Consider the following 20,503-nt stretch of genomic DNA (forward strand, 5'->3'; position numbering starts at 1 on the left):
CTCTAAGGGTTACTTGTCGATAAATTTTTGTTTGATTCCGTTCATTATTCCTTGAGATATAGCACTCACAATTGACAAATAACATTCTATAGCTCAACCCCGTTTGAGCTATTGACACCAAGATTGAATCAGCCCCTGTACTTGTTATTGGCAATATGTGGACCAAATTTTGTTCAATCCCGCCAGATATTTCCTGGGGAATAGCAGGCATGCATAACTCAAGAAACGTCCCATTGCTCCACCCCCCTTGAAGGAATTCGCTCCAAGAACCAATGGGTACAAGTTCACATAGGGGCACATATGTGTACTAAATTTCGTTCGATTTCATGCGGTAGTTTTTGCTGTAGAGGGGCCACAAAAAACTGGTCACACACATACTTGACACACACACACACAGACAGACAGACATTTTCCAAAAATGGTCGAAATGGACTCATCACACCTCAAAACGTTCAAATCCATCAAAATTCGAAAATTTGCACGAAACTAATACTTTCTTCTATGTATTAGATGTAGAAGAAAGTAAAAATTAAAAATGTGTGTATAGGGTGTATTCTTCAAGAACAATGAAATAAGAAACAGACATTCAGACAGCTCAAAGTAAAGTAAATAACTTCTTTGACACTGTACAGTGATTAAAAAGAAGAAAAAAAAAAGCAACTATGATGATTTTTTTATGATTTTTTTTTACGAACTCGTTTGTTACGAGCACTCGGTTATGACGTGCAAATATCGCGGTCCCTTTGCGCTCGTTATAAGCGAGTTCGACAGAACTCATTCATGGCAGTTCAAAAATACGCATGAATCAAAATTGCTAATGTTTTAAACATGACGTTTTTGAAAGGAGTGAGCGACATGTGAGGTGGGGCTTTATCTGTAAGTATGGCCTAGAGAGTAAATAGATGCTACTCCGGCGCTAATGTTAGAATATGTGAACATTAGGGTGGGCCGAAATAAGCCGAAATTTTTTTTTTTTCGAAATCAATTTTTGGATAGCGCGCAAAAGTTGCTTAGTGAGCTAGTTAGCACTCACAAAAAATTTCTTAAACATTAAAAAATATCTAGCCAACGCTATTTGACACTGAAAAACCGAAAAAAAAGTGAAAAATGAATTTTTGTCGAAATTTTTTTTAAAAAACTAAATTCCAAATATTTTGCTGGAATGCACCGAAAATGTCATATAATGAGCCAGTTCGAGCCCATAAAATGTTTCATTGATCTTAATGAGCATTTAACCGCTCCTTTCTGTAATCAAAAATTGGAGAAAAATGAAAAAATATTGAATTTCTTTAAATACCAATGTGAAAATTATTTTTCAAAATTAAATCATAGACTAATTCATTAAATAGCACTATTAATCATAGTAATTATTATCACGCAATAGTATCATACATTTTCTAGAATTACATATAAAGATAATAACATTTTGAAAAAGAAATCTTCAAATTTGATTTATAATACCTCAGGCATAATGAATATTATTTTTTGGAATAATATTGTCCCTTGTTATCAAATGATGGTAGTTCTTTCCTTTTTTGAAGTTTGGCACGAATGTATCCATCTCGTGCAGTTTCACCACGAAATTTTATTGCAACTTTGGTTATTAGTTTCACACAACGTTTCACAGCTTGCGTGTGACAGGGAAATTTCTCGAAAGTGAACTCTGTAGGCTATTCTTCGCACATTTCTGTCAATTGTTGGTCTTTTAGACGCATCTTTCAATTGTTGATCTTTTAGATGCATTGTAAGAGGTGGCTCTGTAACAACAGTTTGCCCAATCAACTAAATCAACATAATCAACGGCTTCAAAATTGAGTTTAGGACGCTTAAAAAATCGTACACCATCCGAGCTCTTCGTCTTCTTATTTCTAGAGTTCAGAATGCGCCTAACAGCTAATCCCCGAATGTATTTTCTTGAGTCAAACAACATTGTCAACAGTAGCTGTTCAGGATGAGCGAAATATGCATTATTTGAGAGAACTTTGAAAAATATCTCCTTAACGTTGTCTGGAAACTGCCTTGCAAGAGAAATCATTTTCCAAAAATGTTGGGAACCATACTGGCAGTTCGGTTTCATTTTTATTTCAAACCACATTGGAGCATAAACTAACATTACATACTTTACAAGCATTGTAAGATTTTCTGATGGAGTTGGTGTACAAGCGTATAGCCTATATACAAGCGCTATACTATACCCAAGCCCTATATACAAGCGTATCAAACGGTTTGCAGTTGTCAGCCATCGCGCATGACTGAGTGTGCCTGGGCTACTGTCAGCCATGCTAGAAGGACAACTACCATCTTTTACGGCAAGACATATTCTATATAAATATTGTTGCTCAGTACTTAAACTTTTTCTATCTTCCATGTCCAAAAACAGAAGAATAAGTCAATTTTATCAAATTTGACCACCGGATTTTTTTTTACAATCTCTAAGAAGTTGTTCGATAGCTCCAGAATATGAATGTGGCTCCTTTGTGCAACCGTCCAATTCCAGAATAAGATGCCTCAGTGGCAACTTATTAGTATGCAGCAGACATCTGTTCCACTGTAAAGGTATTTGGAGATATGTCTCAAGTAAACGAATTACTCCACCTTTCCATCCCGTATTTACATTTGTTCCATCGCATCCAATAACCGTTAAGTTAAGCAAGCTCATATTATACTTTTTTGCAAAACCTATAATACCTTGCGATTTTTTTTTTTTTTTTTTTGCACTTTCAACAACTGTTAGTGATAAATGACCGATGTACTTGCTACCTGACTCTTCTATCAGTGCTACATGGTGCTTCAGATGCTAATTTATGATGGCTAGATGTCTTTTGAAGGGTGTCATCTTTGCGGCCGTCAAAATAGAAACTCTTTATAGCTGCCCCTTTAACTACTCTTTAATCCCTTTCTCTTAGCTCGCTCCTTTTTTTTATCGACTTCTCTCCTTATATTTTTGTTTTGTTTAGGAGTAATTAAGTCGAAATCAGCGAGAACTGCTGTAGCAATTTTTGCCCCTGCTCTATTTGAAGCGCCAGTTAGATTTGCTGCTAAAGCTGTATGAGGCATAGAAAGTCTCATTTAACTTGTCGTTGTTGATGGTGCATCAGTTCGCTTACGTTTTCTTGAAATCGGATAGTTCAATTTAAAATCGTCATCTGTATTTTCTGTGCTTTCTCCTGATTCAAGCTCTGTTTCAGGTTCATTCAATGTAATATGACTTTCCTTAAACCTGAATCCACTTGTGCTTTTTACTGATATGTCTTTCTCATCTAAAGCAACACTTGTTTCAATTTTTTGGCATCTTTTTTCTCTTTTTCGTAGTTTCTGGGTTGTTACTCTATCCATTTTTCCAAATATTCCTAAACTAGTGGTACCCGCACGGCTTTGCCCGTAGTAGAAAATTAAAAGGTCATTTGGTTCACCTGTACATTTACAAATAATGGATGATAAATTTCTCGCCAATTGGCTGTGTTCATTCGCTCTCCCATGTTACGGTTCCACGTCATGATAATTTCGCAATTTACTCGTCCATCGTATGATAATTTTGCTCCGGAAAATGTTCTTAAAATTGAAATAGAAAAAGAACAAAAACGAATGCTCGAAAAATCGCTTCGAGATGCACACCCTCATGCTACAAACTAACTTAGTGCCAAATTTCATGAAAATCGTCCGAACGGTCTAGGCGCTATGCGTGTCACAGACATCCAGACATAAATCCGGACAGATACTTTCAGCTTTATTATTAGTAAAGATATTCTACGAAATGTATGAAAGTCCTTGAGGATTTCAACTAATTTACTGACAGATACTTCTAATGTTTGCTGAAACTAGCTTCAACTTTTTATTTTTGATCCCCCCCCCCCCCCCCCAAAGTGGTTGAAAAGTGCATTTTCGCCCTTTTTTTCAGTTTTTCAAGGTCAAATAGCGTCGGCTAAATATTAAACAAATTTAGCGAAATTTTTTATGGTTAATAACGGGCCCATATAGCAACTTTTCCGCACTATCCAAAAACAGATTTCCAAAAAAAGTTTTTTCGGCCCACCCTAGGAACATGTCACAAAAATGTCAAAATCGTTATTTTTTTATTCTAGTTACTATTAATTGAATTTCTTTACGTGACAGCACAAGTAATTTAATTTTCCATATTCAGTTCTTGTGACACCTGAGAAAGATAAGACTGACAGAGGTTTAAAAAATAGCAGTCACTTGTTTTTTCTGTTAAATGTTGTACACTTTTAATAAATATGAGGAAAAAATGTCAATTCTATTGAGAATAAAATCCGAAATAGGAATAATAATAAGTTACCTACAGATATGCAATTCATTGCACTTTGATGTTTCAATTCAATTGATGATAAATTTTATTAAGTTGTGGAAGCAGCATCTCCCTATCTCTCTACTATGTTACACATTTATTAAGAAATGTGGAATACATATATATTTGAGATTTGAACATGATGTAAAAAAGAAAAGGCGTAGGTATGCAAACAATGTAAAGAATACAAAGCAGCATAAGTTACATAATTTTTACATTCTTTGCATACCTACGCCTTTTGTTTTTTCATCATGTTCAAATTTCAGACATTTTGATATAATTTTAAGAGTCGCAGTTGTACCTAGATTATATTAATTTTTCGATTGTTTTAATTTCTATATGCAGTAAAACCTGTAACGTTGACCACCCTTGTAAGTTGTTCACCTGTCTAAGATGATCGCTTTTTTCAGATACTGAGTGAGTCCTATGCCATATAAATTCCTCTCTATAAGTTGACCACTAAAGTAGTGCACCGCAAGTAGTCAACTAACATAGGTTTCTCAAATAATCAAATATACATTTTAGTCAAACGATTTTTAAAAGGAGAAATTGAATGAACCTTTTTCATTTATGTGTTCTTCATTTTCTTTTCATACTTTTTTAAGCACTTTTTTCTTGTGGAAAAAGTTACATTTTGAGTTATGTTCCCAGAGTCATTTTCAAATATTTTCATGCACCTTGTTGTTATAAAGGTTAGGAAAAAATTACCATTAATTTTGAATAACTAAAGAAGCAATTTCGTAGAAGTACAACTTTTGAAATGAAAATGTGGAACTTAAATCAGTTTTATTAGTTATTTCTCATGAGCCAGTTGTAAATGATAAACACCTACAAAGTTTCTAATGTGCTTCGAGAAAAATCGTGATTGATGATATAAGTTTCTAAAAGTAAATTTGTTTCGTGATTAGATCATAGTAATAACCCCTCTAGATTTATTTAGAAATAAGTATCTAAAAGCTTTTTTTTTTTTCTGAAATTTTTTTTTATTTGTTTGAGGATTTTAATGCATTAATAATAATGATATTTATTTCTTGTTTTTCCTTTATAAAGGCATGCTCTGAGCTCAAGCGTAAAAGTTTAAGTCAAGCGTAGGACAGGAAAAAAATCTTTTCTGTCAACTACTTCAGTTAGTTCTCGAATTTACCATGCTTGGTACTTCAAAATGTATTTTGTGCACTATTTATACTTCAAAGTTCAACTTTCTCAACTTATGACAGAAAAACTATCTGAATTCAGCAATTTTCCGAGACAAAGTTTACTTTTCCCAAATGCGGAAAAAACTAACAACCGAAGTCAAAAAGATAGGAGATCTGACGAAAAAAAGACAGGATGGCAGAAGATGGCATTTGCAGTCTGCGGCTGTTTGCCGATGAAGGAGTTTTCGGCGGGGGAAGAAGCTTAGCTAAACGAAATCGGTGCCGTGATTTTCGGTGAAAACGCGCGTTTGTGCGAAGCTTTCCGCCTGCGCTCGGCATACCTATTGGTTCGGAGAGGAGGGGTCAGCTAGCTGGATTCCCGGGCAACCGGAGTGCCCTCTGCCAATCAGGGGGGGTATGGGGCGTGTCTACGCATTCAAAGTGCTTCACGTTCTATAAAAAGGCCAGGAAGTAGATGTCATACTCTACACAGTCGTCACCCATCACTTCGAATAGATAAGCCGTATCTCGGCCAATTCTCCGTTCAACATCGAGCTCCCGCCCTCTCCCTTTACTATCGCTCTTATGCGTTGAACTCTCCGCTCCTGAAATTGTTCGACTTTTTTTTTTTTCTTCATATCTTCCCGTGCTATGGCAGTTTCGTTTCGAGCCTCCAAGTGGCTACTGCTCCTGGCTCACGTGCTCTCCGTCGTGTTCCCCAGTGGTTCCATGTTCGCGCATCACACTCACAAGCTGGAGGATTTGCATGCCGAGACCTCCGACGACTATGACAAAAAGGACGAAGACGACTACCCCGCGTCCATACCGGAACAAGGCAACAACTGCAGTCGCTGCAACGAAAAAAAAGAGCGCAAGGAAATACGCATTTTGTCCATCAAGAGTCAGATTCTCAGCCAGCTCGGACTAAAAGAAGCGCCCAACATCACGAGCAAGAATCTCCCCCACATCCCGCCGCTGGACAACCTGTTGGACCACTACAGCATGCAGGCTGACTCACCAACTTTTGTTCCCGGGCCCGAGTACGGAGAGGAAGATGACTTTTACATCACGGCGGAGAAAGTGCTCGCGTTTGCTCAACCCAGTGAGTAGCTTCATCTTTAACTCTTTTGGCACCGATTCTTCTTTTCTTACATTTCTCCCCTTTTTACTTTCTTTTATGCAAATCTTTGAGAAATCGTAATTGTTTTTCATTTGAAAGACCAATTAAGAATATTTTGAACTTATTTCTATCGCAGTGTTTTTATATTATACACTATTTTAAAGACATAAAAAATATTAATACTATAATGCAATGTTTACTGCTCGTGGAATTGCTTAGATTTGATTGCGTTTTTTTCCCTTTCGTACAGTGAAAAGGTTTAATAGTTGAAAGAAACCAATTTATTTACAGTTGTTACCATTAAAGCACAACAGCTGACTACTGTTACTCAAATGTGAAATAGGAATTTAAAAAATTTTTATTAACAAGATGATTGATGAAGGCTTAAACGCAGAGAAAATATTAGCCGTGCATGAAATTAAGTGTTTAAAAAACAGAATGTAAAGGACTTTCTTGAGAAAAGTGTGTCTGTTTCTATAAATTTCTGAAGAATAAGTGACTTTTACCTAAATGATCCGTTATCAGACTAAAAATGCTGAATACGCTATTGCTACCAGAAAAACTACTCTGACATGCAAAAATATTCAGCTTTTTTTTCGGGCCACGTAAGAGACATTTCAATAGATCAGGCATCAGGGAATCTACAACTTTTACGCACAGATACCCACTTTTAGAAATTTAATAGACTCATCATCTCCGGTGAATTTGTTTAAGTACTTTAATACTTAAATAAAATCATGGCAAAGAAGAAACATTTTCAAAGCTTTCATTGTACTTGCTTTGTCCTGTCAGTTTGGGACAAGCTTTTCCATTGCTGCTAAAAATAAAAATGAGAAATTTTACATTTAATAAAGTAGTTTAAAGCGCAAGAATATAATTGCAAATTATGAACTGTTCGAACTCCATGTAATCCCGGTTTTTGAGGCTTTCTTTAATTCAAGTCCTCAATTAAAAAAGTGTTTTTTCACCATGTACTTTCTACGTTTTTTTCTTTTTTTTTCCCCTCACATACCTTATTCCAACGGACTGCTCTTGTTCTTGACGAATACTTAAAAGCTATTTATCATCAAATATTTATTTCTGAAATTGGTCTAATGATTTTTTTTTCCGATTGTATTCACTCAATTCACAAAGAGAAGTTCTCTAAAAACAAAATTTTGATTTTCACCTGGTTTCAAAATACTTTTATGTTTTAAAATAATTCTAGAGATTAATTGTAGGCAATTTTTCTAACTATAAAAAACAACTAGTTATTTTATTAATCGAGACCCACTCAAACGGGACTGGCGTTTCAGTGAGACCAGCGACTTGAAAAACAGCTTACGTATGTTTAATCCTGGATCGAGAGTTATGTACTCCGTTTGCTGCCAATGAACAATATAGCCTTTTTTTCCCAATGCAAAATGAAAATTTAGATAGGTGTTAAAAATGTTTTTTTTTTTTTTTTTTTTTTTAATGCATAACGCAACTTTAGGCATCAAACACGTGCAGATCTGAAATAACTTCAGAATTCAGATTAAAGATCTAGATTTCTGATACCGGATATTTTTTTTCTTTTGCATGCTTACAAATAACTAAAAGTTTGATTAATTTCTTCAAATGATAAGTTATTGTTCATGAGTGAACTAAATTTGAATTTTTGAGGGGAAAAAAATACGTTTTTAAGTCTTTACCTCTTGGCCAATGCATTTTTTTTTTTTAACTTTTGACCAAATGACAATAGTTATTAAAAATAATGAAAATTAAAAATTATTTGCTTATGTTTTGAGTATAAAAACATGAGTAATATTTTTGCATTTTGAATCTGTATGCTTTTAAAAAAAAGTTTATAATTCTTTATTATTTACACACCGACATTACTTAGTGATACAACGGATATCAGTTTGATTGGATATCGAGTGCTGGACATCCAGATAGAACTTCAGCTGGATATTCTTCCGGATGTCAGTTTGCTTCTCTCCTCTATTTTTTAAATATTAATTTGCTATTGATTTGTAGTTCATTTTATTTAAAAATTTTCCATCGTATTTTATTTATTTATTTATTATGATTTTTCATTTTCAGTAGTAAAACCTGTCTACAACAATACTGCTGGGACCAAAAAAAAAAATATCGTGATAGACAGGTTATCGTTGTAAACAGTTTGATTATTCATGCTGACATTTTGCTGGTGCCAAAAAAAATAGTGTTATAGACAGGTTATCGTTATAGACAGTATCGTTATACATAGGTTTCACTGTATTCAATATCTTAATCTGATTAAGTACTATTTTTTTAATCATCAGAGGGCTACACCCCTGCTCGTTGAAGCTCACCTTTCTCTAATTAAGGAGCGCATTATAATTAGAACAATATAAGAATTCCGCTCCCATTCGAAGAAGAAAAAAACTTCAATTACTCGCAACAAAATTATTACTTTTTAAGAAACAAAAAAGTTTTGAGGAGTACCCCCTTTTCTGTGGTTCCAACTGACTTGCACCAAATTTCACAGCTGTAAGTTCTAAGAAAGCTCCTATGCCAAGTGAAACAGCTGTTTTGATTGTTTGAAAATTCATGGGCTCCAGTAATCTTTTGCTCTTTATCCCCATGTTAAAACTGAGTGTAGCCTAGGATATTCGCTGAATTAGTAACAATTATTTCTCCTGCTCTAATATATTCAGAAAATTTGAACAAACATTATCTTGTGCAGAAATGTTTCTCTTTAGAATGACATAAAATGCAAAGGGAAATCTTTCATCTCCTTACTATGCAATTTATGCGATATTTTAGCATAAAAAATTTAAAAAATGAAGTTTCAAAAAAAAAAAAAAAAATACCGGGGTCCGAAACAATTTTGTCATAAATTTCAAAGCTGTAAGTGCTATGGGGTCTTCTAGGCTTGGGACACCACAGACACAATTTCAAAATTTCTTTGCCCTTTTTTTTAATAATAGATAAAACCAAAATTATGTCATCTTAGAGTACCATTGCAACTAAAGTTGATGAGGAAAAGAGTAATGATATTATGTTAGGTGAATGACCTCTTTAAGAGTTAAAAACCAGTAGTTGAAAAAAATACATCTTCACTGATTTAATGGAAAATCAATACAACTAATTTCTCTACGTTGTTTATACTAGACCAAAAATGCGCTTCTTCATTGACCAACATAGTATGCAGTAAGGAATTATTCTCAGAAGCAGGGTTAATTAATATTTGAAGAAAAAATAGTGCAGCTGAATTCTGCTAGAGGATTCTGAACAATAACTCTTTCTTGGCCTACTTTCCCGAAAAAAAAATAAGAATAAGATGAAAAAAGGTTTAATGTAGGTAAAAAATATCGATAAAAAAGTTTAAAATGAAGGTGAATAACGTTAAAAAAAAATTGAAAAATTAAATTTTCAAAGTAGATGGGGAAAGATATGTCAGTCGGTTGTCTGTCTATCTTTTTGGTATGCCTATCCTGCTCTTCCTAATAACATTTGAGAAAATAATTTAATTTGAGAAGCTTTTTTTTTTTTTTTGTGAGAAAGATCTTGGCCAAGAAATTACATTTCCATTTTTAATTTTTCATTTGAATAATTTTTCGTTCCATTTTTAACTTCACAATAAAACTTAACATCAGCCGCAATGGGAAATGTAAGGCTATTTATATAGAACTAAAAAGCTGGTTTGCTTCAATTTAACTTTATTTGAAAGAGCTTTTGACGTAAAATATGTTCATAATAGATTTTTTTTACCTGGTTATTTCAAAAACAAATTTTGAACGATTCAGCAATTTTTACGTCTAAAGTTAAAAAACTAAAGAATATTTTCACGCTAAAATACAGTGGCTCCCAAAAGTATTCGTACACTTTGAAATTTTTTAGTAAAATCAAAATAACGCGAAACTGAATTCGAATATGAAGTCCAATATTTTTTCACATCGTGCCTATGTCATTCTAAATACAACCCAGTACTTTTTTCAAAATTTTAACGGATCTTCTTTTTGAAATGGGTCAAAAAACGAAGAGACAGAGAAATTACTCGCCACAAAAGTAATCGTACACTCAAATATTTTCGAATAAATTCATAATTAAAATCATATGGTTTTTTTTTTTATTATTTTTGCATTGTGGTGACCCTTAAAAGTCATTTGGCTTTATTTTTTGTTTATTTATTACTTAATATTGTGCTTATTTCTTTAAAATGGCTGGTATTCGTAAAAAACGACAAACACCATTCGAAATTTGATTTTTTTTCTTTACAGTAGCGGTAAATCGACTTGAAATGTCTCTAAATTAGTTAATTTATTCCATTCTATTATAAAGAGCTTGATAAAATGCTTTAAAGCAGAGGTTCCCAACCGGTGGTTCGCGAACCCCCAGGGGTTCGCGAGGTGCAGGAAGGGGGTTCGCGAAAATTTCGGTGCAATGGCGGATTTTTCCTAGTTTGGTAAAAAATTATAAAATATTCAATTTGCACACAGTTACTAAATTTTTTTTTCAATTTGAAAACGCGCCAGACTCTAGTATTAAGCTCAAAAAAAAAAAAAAAAAAATCTTTCAGCGGTTTTATAATCTTGGTTAAAAAGAAATTTTCTCATTTTTTTTTTCCGATAGACAACAAAAAGAGATATCCTTCCTTCTTTATTGCGAGGCGCCATGCAGAAACGTTGTATTAAGCTGTGGCAGGGATCACGATGACCTTAAAAAGGCGCCATCGCGTGGAGTCAATCAAACAATATACATAATATACATATGTCGAAAAAAATAAAGAATTCTCAAACAATGCATCATAGGGGTATTATTTCTAATCTGGTTGAAATATAACTCGGGAATTTCCGTCGAATTCAGTCATCGAATAGCAGACATGACAGCAAAAGGCTCCAAACTTAAAATTTATTACTGGATTTTACCCATCTGTTCGTTTTCAAAAATATATAACATCAGCATGCTCATAGTTCTGGGGAAATAGTTGTTAAGACGTATTTAGAGATACTTTAGAGATGCTTGAAAACAAGTGATTTTGTTTGCAATTGGTTTTGCTACGTGAACTTGCTACTCTGTTAAGTTATAATCGTGTTGGTAATTTTTATGATTTAATAACTTTCTGCTGTTATGGATCGATGGTTGAAAACTGGTAGTTTGGTTGAGCGACAAATGGACAAGCAGTCAATCGATCAACCCTCAACATCAGCGTAACTTTCGAATCAACACAGGATATTGAAATAGATAGCTATAATGAACTGCCGCCCGCCCCCCCCCCCCCCCGACTAAACAGAAAAGTGAACTAGGGGAGAAAAAAGGAAAAAAGCGAAAACATGACAGTCACTATTTACAAATGGGCTTTTATTTTACTGGAGAAGAGTCTGAACCTAGACCGCTTTGTCTTCTCTGCAACGAAGTTCTAGCGAACAGCAGTTTGAAACCGTCACTTCTGAGAAGACACCTCGAAACAAAGCATCCGACACACAAGGACAAACCTATCGAATATTTTAAAAGAAAATTGGAATATAATAAAAAGTGTAGCGTCTCTACGTTCCTGTTAGAATCCAACGAAGATAGTAAAATGGCCCTTGAAGCTTCATATCGAGTCAGTTATAGAATTGCAAGATCTGGACAGCCACTTACAATTGCAGAAAATTTAATTGGACCGTGTGCTAAAGATATTGCTAAGTGTATGCTGGGAGAAAAGTCAGCAAAAAAAATTGACCTGGTTCCGCTATCAAACAACACAGTATCACGCAGAATTACTGATTTGGCAAGTAATGTGGAGAAAGAACTTGTGAATAGAATAAAAGAGAATAATTTTGCGATCCAGCTTGATGAGTCGACTGATGTAGCAAACGCTGCAATATTACTTGTCTATGTTAGGTATATTTTTAACGATACAATTAAAGAAGATGTACTATTTGCAAAACCTTTGAAAACCAACACAACTGGAGAAGCAATTTTCGAACTGGTCAACAGTTACTTTGAAGACAATGGAATAGATTGGTCTTTGTGTGTGGGTGTGTGCACGGATGGTGCAAAATCAATGACAGGAAAATTTGTTGGCTTTGTGGTGCGAGTAAAGATCAACGAGAAAATTGAATGGACTCATTGCTGCATTCATAGACAAGCATTAGCATGTAAGCGTATTCCCGCAGAATTATCCGCTACTTTGAATGATGAGGTAAAAATTGTAAATTTCATAAAATCACGTGCCACAAACTGCCTCTATTTCACGCGCTTTGTGAGGAATTGAGAAGCCTTCATGTTACTTTACTTCTTCACACAGAAGTTAGATGGCTTTCCCGTGGCAAAATTTTGACACGCTTATTTGAATTGAAGTCAGAAGTCCAAGCATTTTTTGTTGATCATCCATTTCACTTGTCCACTTGCATATTCGATCCTCTTTGGATGCAAAGGCTTGCATATTTAGCTGACATCTTTTCAAAATTAAATGAATTAAATCTATCCTTGCAAGGTGCAGTTGTTAATATTTTCGTTGTATATGATAAAATTGAAGCTATGGTAAAAAAATTGAATTTCTGGATCCAATGCCTGGAAATGGGTGAGTTTTCTTGTTTCACTTCTCTTAGTAGTTTTTTATCAGAAAACTCAATGAAACTTGATGAAAGCGTTAAAAGAAATGTATGTGAACATCTGCAACATCTTGAACTAACTTTTGACGAGTATTTTCCTAATAGGCATAACGTCCCTCTCTCAAACAACTGGATACGCAATCCTTTGAAGGAAATCCATGCTTAGAGAACACCCTGACATTACCTGAAAAGGAAATGCTCATCGAGTTATCCTGTGATAATTCATTGAAAACTACCTTTAAAGAGCTCTCGTTAATTGACTTCTGGCTCAGTGTAAGAAATGACTATACCGTTTTGTTCAAAAAAGCAATTCGAATTTTATTACCATTTTGTACAACATATCTGTGCGAGAAAGGATTTTCCTCCTATACTTATCTCAAAGATAAATACCGAAGCAGATTGAATGCAGAGCCTGATTTAAGACTCAAACTGTCAGACATTGAACCAAACTTTCAGTTTCTTTGTTCCGTCAAACAGCCACAAATATCGCATTAAGGATTTTTTCCCCAATTTAAAGTATGCTTAAAAAAATAGTTGATTTATAAAACTTCTTGTTTATAATTTTTCTTGTAGATGCTTTTAACTTTTTATTAATGTTTGCACTTAATGATATTTTACAATTATATTTTTGTTTATTGCAATCAAATGCTGCAGAAAATGGAAAGCAAACATGCTGTTTTTTTATTGTTTCTTACATGTTACTAATTTCAACATCAGGGGGTTCGCGAACTTTTTTGCCTGTTCCAAGGGGTTCGCAAAGAGAAAAAGGTTGGGAACCGCTGCTTTAAAGAAAGGAATCGGCTTGAAAACAAGGAAAGAAAAGGTCAACCGGCAAAGTTGACAAAGCGTGATCAGAGTTTTAAAGTTAAAAAATGTGTGAAAAATACACATTTGAGTACTGTAAAAGATTCTGCAAAGTTAAATGAAACATTTTACATTTAATTTTCGCTTAAAATTGTTCGCCAAGTTCTCTGATTAGCTGGATTAAATGGGACCTCTTCCTGCAGAAATTTTCTTGATCATGCGAAAAACAGAAAGCTTATGCTTTTCGTCGCAAAATCAATGATAAATAAGCTCAAAACGTTTTGGAATTACGTCTTACTTACACACGAAAATAAATTCAACACTTTTGGTTGAATTGTTGCATAATTGTAAATAGAAGAAAAAATGAGGAACTTAATCTTGAGAACTTAGTTGGATCAGTTAATCAGGACGGTGAAAGTATTTTTGTGTGAGGGTTCATATCAGCATCAGGACTTGGTAGTTTGGAATTTTTTGATGAAATAATGAATCATGCTGTTTATTTAAATATTTTAAAAACCAATTTTAAACTCTTAGCCAAAAATTTGGTTATCGCAAACAACTTTGTTTTTTATCGAAATAACTATAAGAAGAACATGGTTTTCAACTATTGTGTCTAGTGCCTCGAAAATTGTCCTAAAGTTTAGAAAATACCCCCTCAATCTCCAGATTTAAACTTAATCTAACATATTTAGAGATATCTGGTGGCTAGATTACGAAAATACGGCTTTGAAACGAAAGTAGAGCTAGAAACAGTAACACTCGATGTGTGGTTGAACACTTACTCAGAAATTACGCAAAAAAAAGAAAGAAAAAGCAATTAAATATATTCCCAGACGTTTAAGAGGTGTTGTTGATACTGCATGATATTCTATTAATTAATAACTTAATAAAAAGTTAGGTTATTCAATAATATATAGACATTTTTTAAAGTGAACGAAGACTTTTGTGAGATAAAATTTCCGGCACTTTTTGGTTTTTTATTTAAAAAAAATGAGTTTTAATATTTTTTAAAAACATTTTTATGTAGTTTTGTTGAAAATTGATCATAGACCTTATAATTAAATACCTGTTCCGAAATATTAATACTAACCAATGGCGAGGGTCCTATTTCATTGAAAGTCGTAGGTGTACGAACACTTTTGGGAGCCACTGTATATTTTTAAATGCCAAGATTCCAAATACATTTTTAGTTCTTTGTATGCATAACTAGAAAACAAGTTATTTCTCTTAGGTTTAACATTGATGCAAATCAAAGTATAACTGATTGAATTAAAATGAGATGAATTCAAAGCGCAAATGGCTTTACAACTGTTCTGACAAGTTTTTTTTTTTTTTTTTTTTGCTCTAAAGTTTCAATTAAAGTTTTATGTTTGGCAACAGCAAAAAGTTAATTTGAAATGCTTTATTTTTTACCCCCCCCCCCGAAAGAAAGAGTTGAAAACGATATTATTGCCGATTTAAAACTACTTATTTAGAAATACTTTTTATTTTTACTTATTCATTTTTTTTCTTTTAAAATAGAACTAAGAATAATTTTAAAGAAAAACTAAAATATTAGCTGCAATTGCATTGTACATAAAGTGCTCTTACTTAACTTCCTCATTTATTTATTTCTTACCTATTGAGATTTTAAATTATATCTTGGGAGAATTTTTTTTTAGATGCTGACTAAATTTCTAAATAAATGGGGGGAAAAAAAGTAGTTGAAACTTACTGAAATGTAATACCCAACATTTGAGAAAATTAATTTAATTGGTACAAATGTATAAATACTGTACCATCAACCCTTTTTTTTCCACATGGAGGGCATATTGTCTTTTTGGAAATCAGTTTTGAATGTTAAAAAGGAATGTTTGAAGTAATATGAAACCCTAGCTGATTGAGGGAACATTGACCTGATGCTAAATGTTTTTTAAAATATTTTAATTGTGTTTCGGGGTTACAAGAAACCCTTTTTTTTTTTTTTTTTTTTGAGTGCAAATGAAATGAGCATAATTGAGAAAAAAGTTCCTTGTGACTCCGAAGCGTACCCTGTAAACTTGTGCAATTTAACGTTGAAACATCTTTTAGGCTTGCTTAGGTCCTTGACGGAACTTCTTGCTACATCATAACTTACTGACCTTGAAAAACAAAAGCGCAAAGTTTGTCGTCACGTTTTCTTTGAATTTACTTACATGACAAAAATATGTTATCTAATATATTCAAAAAAAAAAAAAAAAAACTTGACACTGAGCACTTTACTACCTTATTTTATATTAAATTATACTCATGTTTCACATTGCATATAATTCAACATATTGCTTACGTATCTGCCGAGTTTTCCGATAAAATGGTCGAATACACCGGATGCAGTATGTTGACCGGATATCTGTTACATTCCTAGCATTAAAATGTAGGACTAAATTTTCCTGTCGAAAATGTTTTCGCATTGAAAAGATATTTTTTGAGAAAATGAGTAATTGTTCCAAACTTTGTGGGGAAAATATTTACATTGTCAACTAGCAGTTTCCTTTTTAAAGTGTTTACTTGTTGCCCATTAAGTAATCACTCAACATTTCTAAAGTAAATGTTGTTAGATCCAAACAAAAACGACATTTAATGCTATTTTTATGTTGTAAAAAAAAACCCAGAAATTAATGAGTTGATGCTACTTTTATTTTAACACTAACGGTACTCGCACGGCTTTGCCGTAGTAGAAAATTAAAAATTCATTTGGTTCGTCTGTATATTTACTTACAATGGATGATGAATTTCGCTCCAAAATGCTATGTTAATTTGCTAGTTCATATTAAAAAATAAAATCATAGAAAAAGAACAAAATAGGAGTTTCGAAAAATCGAGGTGCTCACCTCCATGCTACGAATTAATTTTGTGTCAAAATTCATAAAATTGGCCGAAAGGTCTAGGCGCTATGAGCGTAACACAGATCCAGACATCCAGAGACACAGACTTTCAGCTTTATTATTAGTAAAGATTATGCACAAGAGCATGATTCCAGAATTTGCATGGCAAAACAATTTTACACCATAACTAACATTTTCACGGCATCATGTGACACATTTGTTCTTTGCGTTAAAAAAGAACGAAACTTTTTAATGTACGACATCAGAAGAAATGTTAATTAATTACACTTTTTACAAGCAGATCCGATAAGCGGGGGTGTCCACGAGGAGGGTAGTCTGTAGTCATGTCGCTTACTGCGTCACTGAAATTTTTAACAAGGTTTGTTTTAGGGGGTGTTGCTCTCTTTTTTGAGGGAGGAGGTCTTACTGTATTCTTCTTAGGGGAGCTCTGTAGGTTTTGAGGGGTACGCCACTGCTCTTGGGGGATGAGGATCTCTGAATTATCAGTATCCACAGTTCTAAAGTAAATCGATTAGTATTACGAAAAACTGGAAGTTTCTTTGACTTTTTCAAAAAATGTTTTGCCACAAAAGCCATGTTATTGTCAACTTTTTTTTAATAATATAAACCGCAAAGTTTCTTATCAATACTTCAATTCAAAATCGCTTCAAATCTACTCGAAACATTGTAAACAATTAATTGTGTGACTATAACTTACCATCTAAGGTGAATTCCAGGAAAAAGGAAACATGACACTTGAACTTTAAAAATTAATATTCTGCCACTTTCCATGTACCATTCTCGTCAGAAATAAATAAATTTCTTGAATCTTAACCTGTTTTTCCTTAATAGTTTGATGACTTTAAGAAAATCAAGTGCAGAATCAAGTTTTCTCTTAATGTTTTTACAGAGCAAGAAATCTGTTTTGTTGCATACTGTAATTTGAATAAACTTTTTATTAGCAAATAATATTTAGGTTAACTTTTATCTTTTGAATGTCTATTTAAACTTTTTGGTAAGAAATATCAAATTTCTTTTATTTCAACCGTGAAATAGGTGCATTACTGAGGTGACAATTTGATGTCCTTCCGTTACCGAGATACTACATCTCAATTAGTTAACCAAGAACCTGTGGGTATAGAAACTAATGTTTTTTTATGCAAAGCAGAATTTTGTCCCTTGTCAATTAGACATAGTAAAAATTTTAATAGATATTTAACTTATATGGTTTTTAATGGTAACGGAAGCATAAAAAAAAATATTTTAACGGAAGGATATTCATCTATAAGCTGATACAGAGTAATATTTAAGAATTCTAGTAGAAAAAAAACTATTGTTTAAAGTTAGTAGTCACATTTAAAAAATATATAAGTAATATTAGAACAAAAATTATTAGTGCTTTTATTTAAAAAATCAACTTTTATTTAAATTAAAAAAAAAGTGTTTTGTGATTTTATTTTTTCCATTGTATGTGATGAAAATCATGAAAACTACGTTTAAAAATTTCTATGCGTGTGAAAATCATTTTGGTATGACATGTTTGTGATATGACAAGCCAGTTCAAGCAGAAATTTTTTTTTACAAACTTAAAATTTACATTGGAACAATACAATATTGAAACTGTTTTCAGATTTGTCGCCACAAGTCACAGGAAAGGACTGTTGAGGGCACTGGTTTAACTGTTAAACGTACTACGAGGAGATCAGTAAATTCAAAGTCAACGTTCACAAAGATGGAGTAATATCCATTCTCATCCTGACACACAAAATATGCACTATTTGTACCCTGTAACAAGTTATGTTATTGAATGTAGTAAGTACTTCAAAAAATCGAAGGAAATTTCAGTTCAAAGTCAACAGACTGAGAACAGTTATGAATAATGTTAAGAATGAAGATACAGCTGAATCAAAAACACCAAATCATAAAGAATATGCCAAAATGATTCATTAATTTCATTAATATTTAGACAAGTTTTGTTAGTTCGATGGAAGGAAAAGAAATTAACAAAGAGCAATATTGGACAGGTATTTCATATAGAAGATAAAGGAATAGAAATAGCTTGTTTCAGAATGCGTAATAATGTGGAAAGGATCTCTGTATTTCCTGAGAAAGAAGATAAATGTTCTATGGATTATGATAAAATTATTGAGTATTTAAAGAATTCAGAACTAACAGATGGCTCAGGCATTAGATTTTATTTCAGACTGCTGTATTAGCTGAATAAAAGTTTTTAATTTGAAATTTACCATGTTTAATTGCTTTGGACTTCTTGTCCTTCCGATACCCTTAACAAATGCATAATTTATATGCTAAAAATAATTATTTTTTAAAACTAGAGGTGAAATTGTAATGATTGAACACTCCCGTATGTGCTCTAATTTTTATACAATTTTCCCTTTTATAGTTTAGCTGAACTTTCGGGGAGAACATCATAGTATAAAAATCATGTAGCAAAAATGTCCTTCCGTTACCGTTTTTTAAATTTGATTTAAAAAAAAGTTATTCAGGAAAAATTCCTGACTGTTTTTTTTTAGCAACTTACTATGATGTGTATAAAAGTCTATGCATCAGTTTTTGAAAAAATATGTATTTTGATATGCTCACAGGCAGAAATCCATCGATTTCTTTGTAAAAATCGTCCATCCGTTACCGCTGGAATTCACCATAATAAGAGTCTGATGAAAGGTTATTAAATATTGGGAAAAATCATTTTAAAATCAGTAAATATTTGCACCCTTATTTGTTTAATACTTTATGCATCTAACTTTATTGAAACGTATTAAAAAGCTCAAAAACCATTACAATACACCAGCAATTAGTTATTTTTGAGCATTTGACAAGCTGTACCTTTGCTTGCAATAATCAAAAATTGGGAAATGCATAATCAAAATTCTAAAACGTAGTTAGTTTGCTGTTTTGCCAACGTTCATACTAAAGCTTAACTTGCTGTGCAAATTCCAGAAAAAGATAATTCTGAAACCGATAGCTGAGAAAATTTATCGTTTTAACTTATCTGGAATGAAAATACCAGTCTAAACAAAAAATGCTGCACATTGCTTTCTAATTTGGGCTATCTAAGTCGTTGTTTCTATCCGCTTGTTGGATGAAGGAAAAATTTAAACAGATTATTTTTGAACCGACAGTAATGTTAATAAAATATCCAAAGTTGCAAAACAAAACAAATTTACAATTACAGAATCTTCATCATATTCTACTGAAAGCAAATGTACTATCAAGCACAAAAAAATTAAATACTTTATTATCAATGTAAAAGAATACTAAACCACATTTGATAAGCTCAAAAACATAATCAAAAATTTTATATTTACTTTAATGAAAAGAAGAAAGGTAATTCATGACATTCGGGGTACTGATTGATAAGTTGTTATTTTCAATTCTTCTTTTCATCTCCATATTTTTTTTTCTTTTTTTGGTCTGCCGTCATCTCCACCAACTCCCAACCTTTTAGCTTGAAAGGGATCTCTCGCCATATAGCACGAGATAGATGATGCGTTCACTCTCATGACCCAGACCCAAGCCGGGGACGGAGCTTGGGACCCCTTGGTGAAAGATATAGGCCCCGTTTGACCGCATGTTTCAGACAAGGAACCACTCGGTGACAACATCTCACTTTTGCTAACAATAGCAGTGTGTTTAACAACATGGCAATAAAAATGGTCAATAGTTGAAAGAAACGGCTATTATTTTTGAGCTTAATGTGCAAATTTCAAACTGTCATTCAACTTCGC

At 33.0% G+C, this 20,503-nt stretch overlaps 1 protein-coding gene across 1 annotated transcript in view; it reads left to right on the top strand.

The window, feature by feature from the left end:
* Positions 1-5,968: 5,968 nt before the first annotated feature.
* Positions 5,969-20,503, top strand: part of LOC129223378 (growth/differentiation factor 8-like) — a 58,063-nt gene continuing 43,528 nt past the window's right edge. Inside the window, exon 1 of the mRNA XM_054857957.1 lies at positions 5,969-6,544. Within this exon, the coding sequence (XP_054713932.1) occupies positions 6,094-6,544 (451 nt within the window). The 5' untranslated portion in view covers positions 5,969-6,093. The remainder of the gene's footprint in view (positions 6,545-20,503) is intronic.

This window comes from Uloborus diversus, chromosome 5 (assembly GCF_026930045.1).
Source record: "Uloborus diversus isolate 005 chromosome 5, Udiv.v.3.1, whole genome shotgun sequence".
Taxonomy (NCBI): Eukaryota; Metazoa; Arthropoda; class Arachnida; order Araneae; family Uloboridae; genus Uloborus; species Uloborus diversus.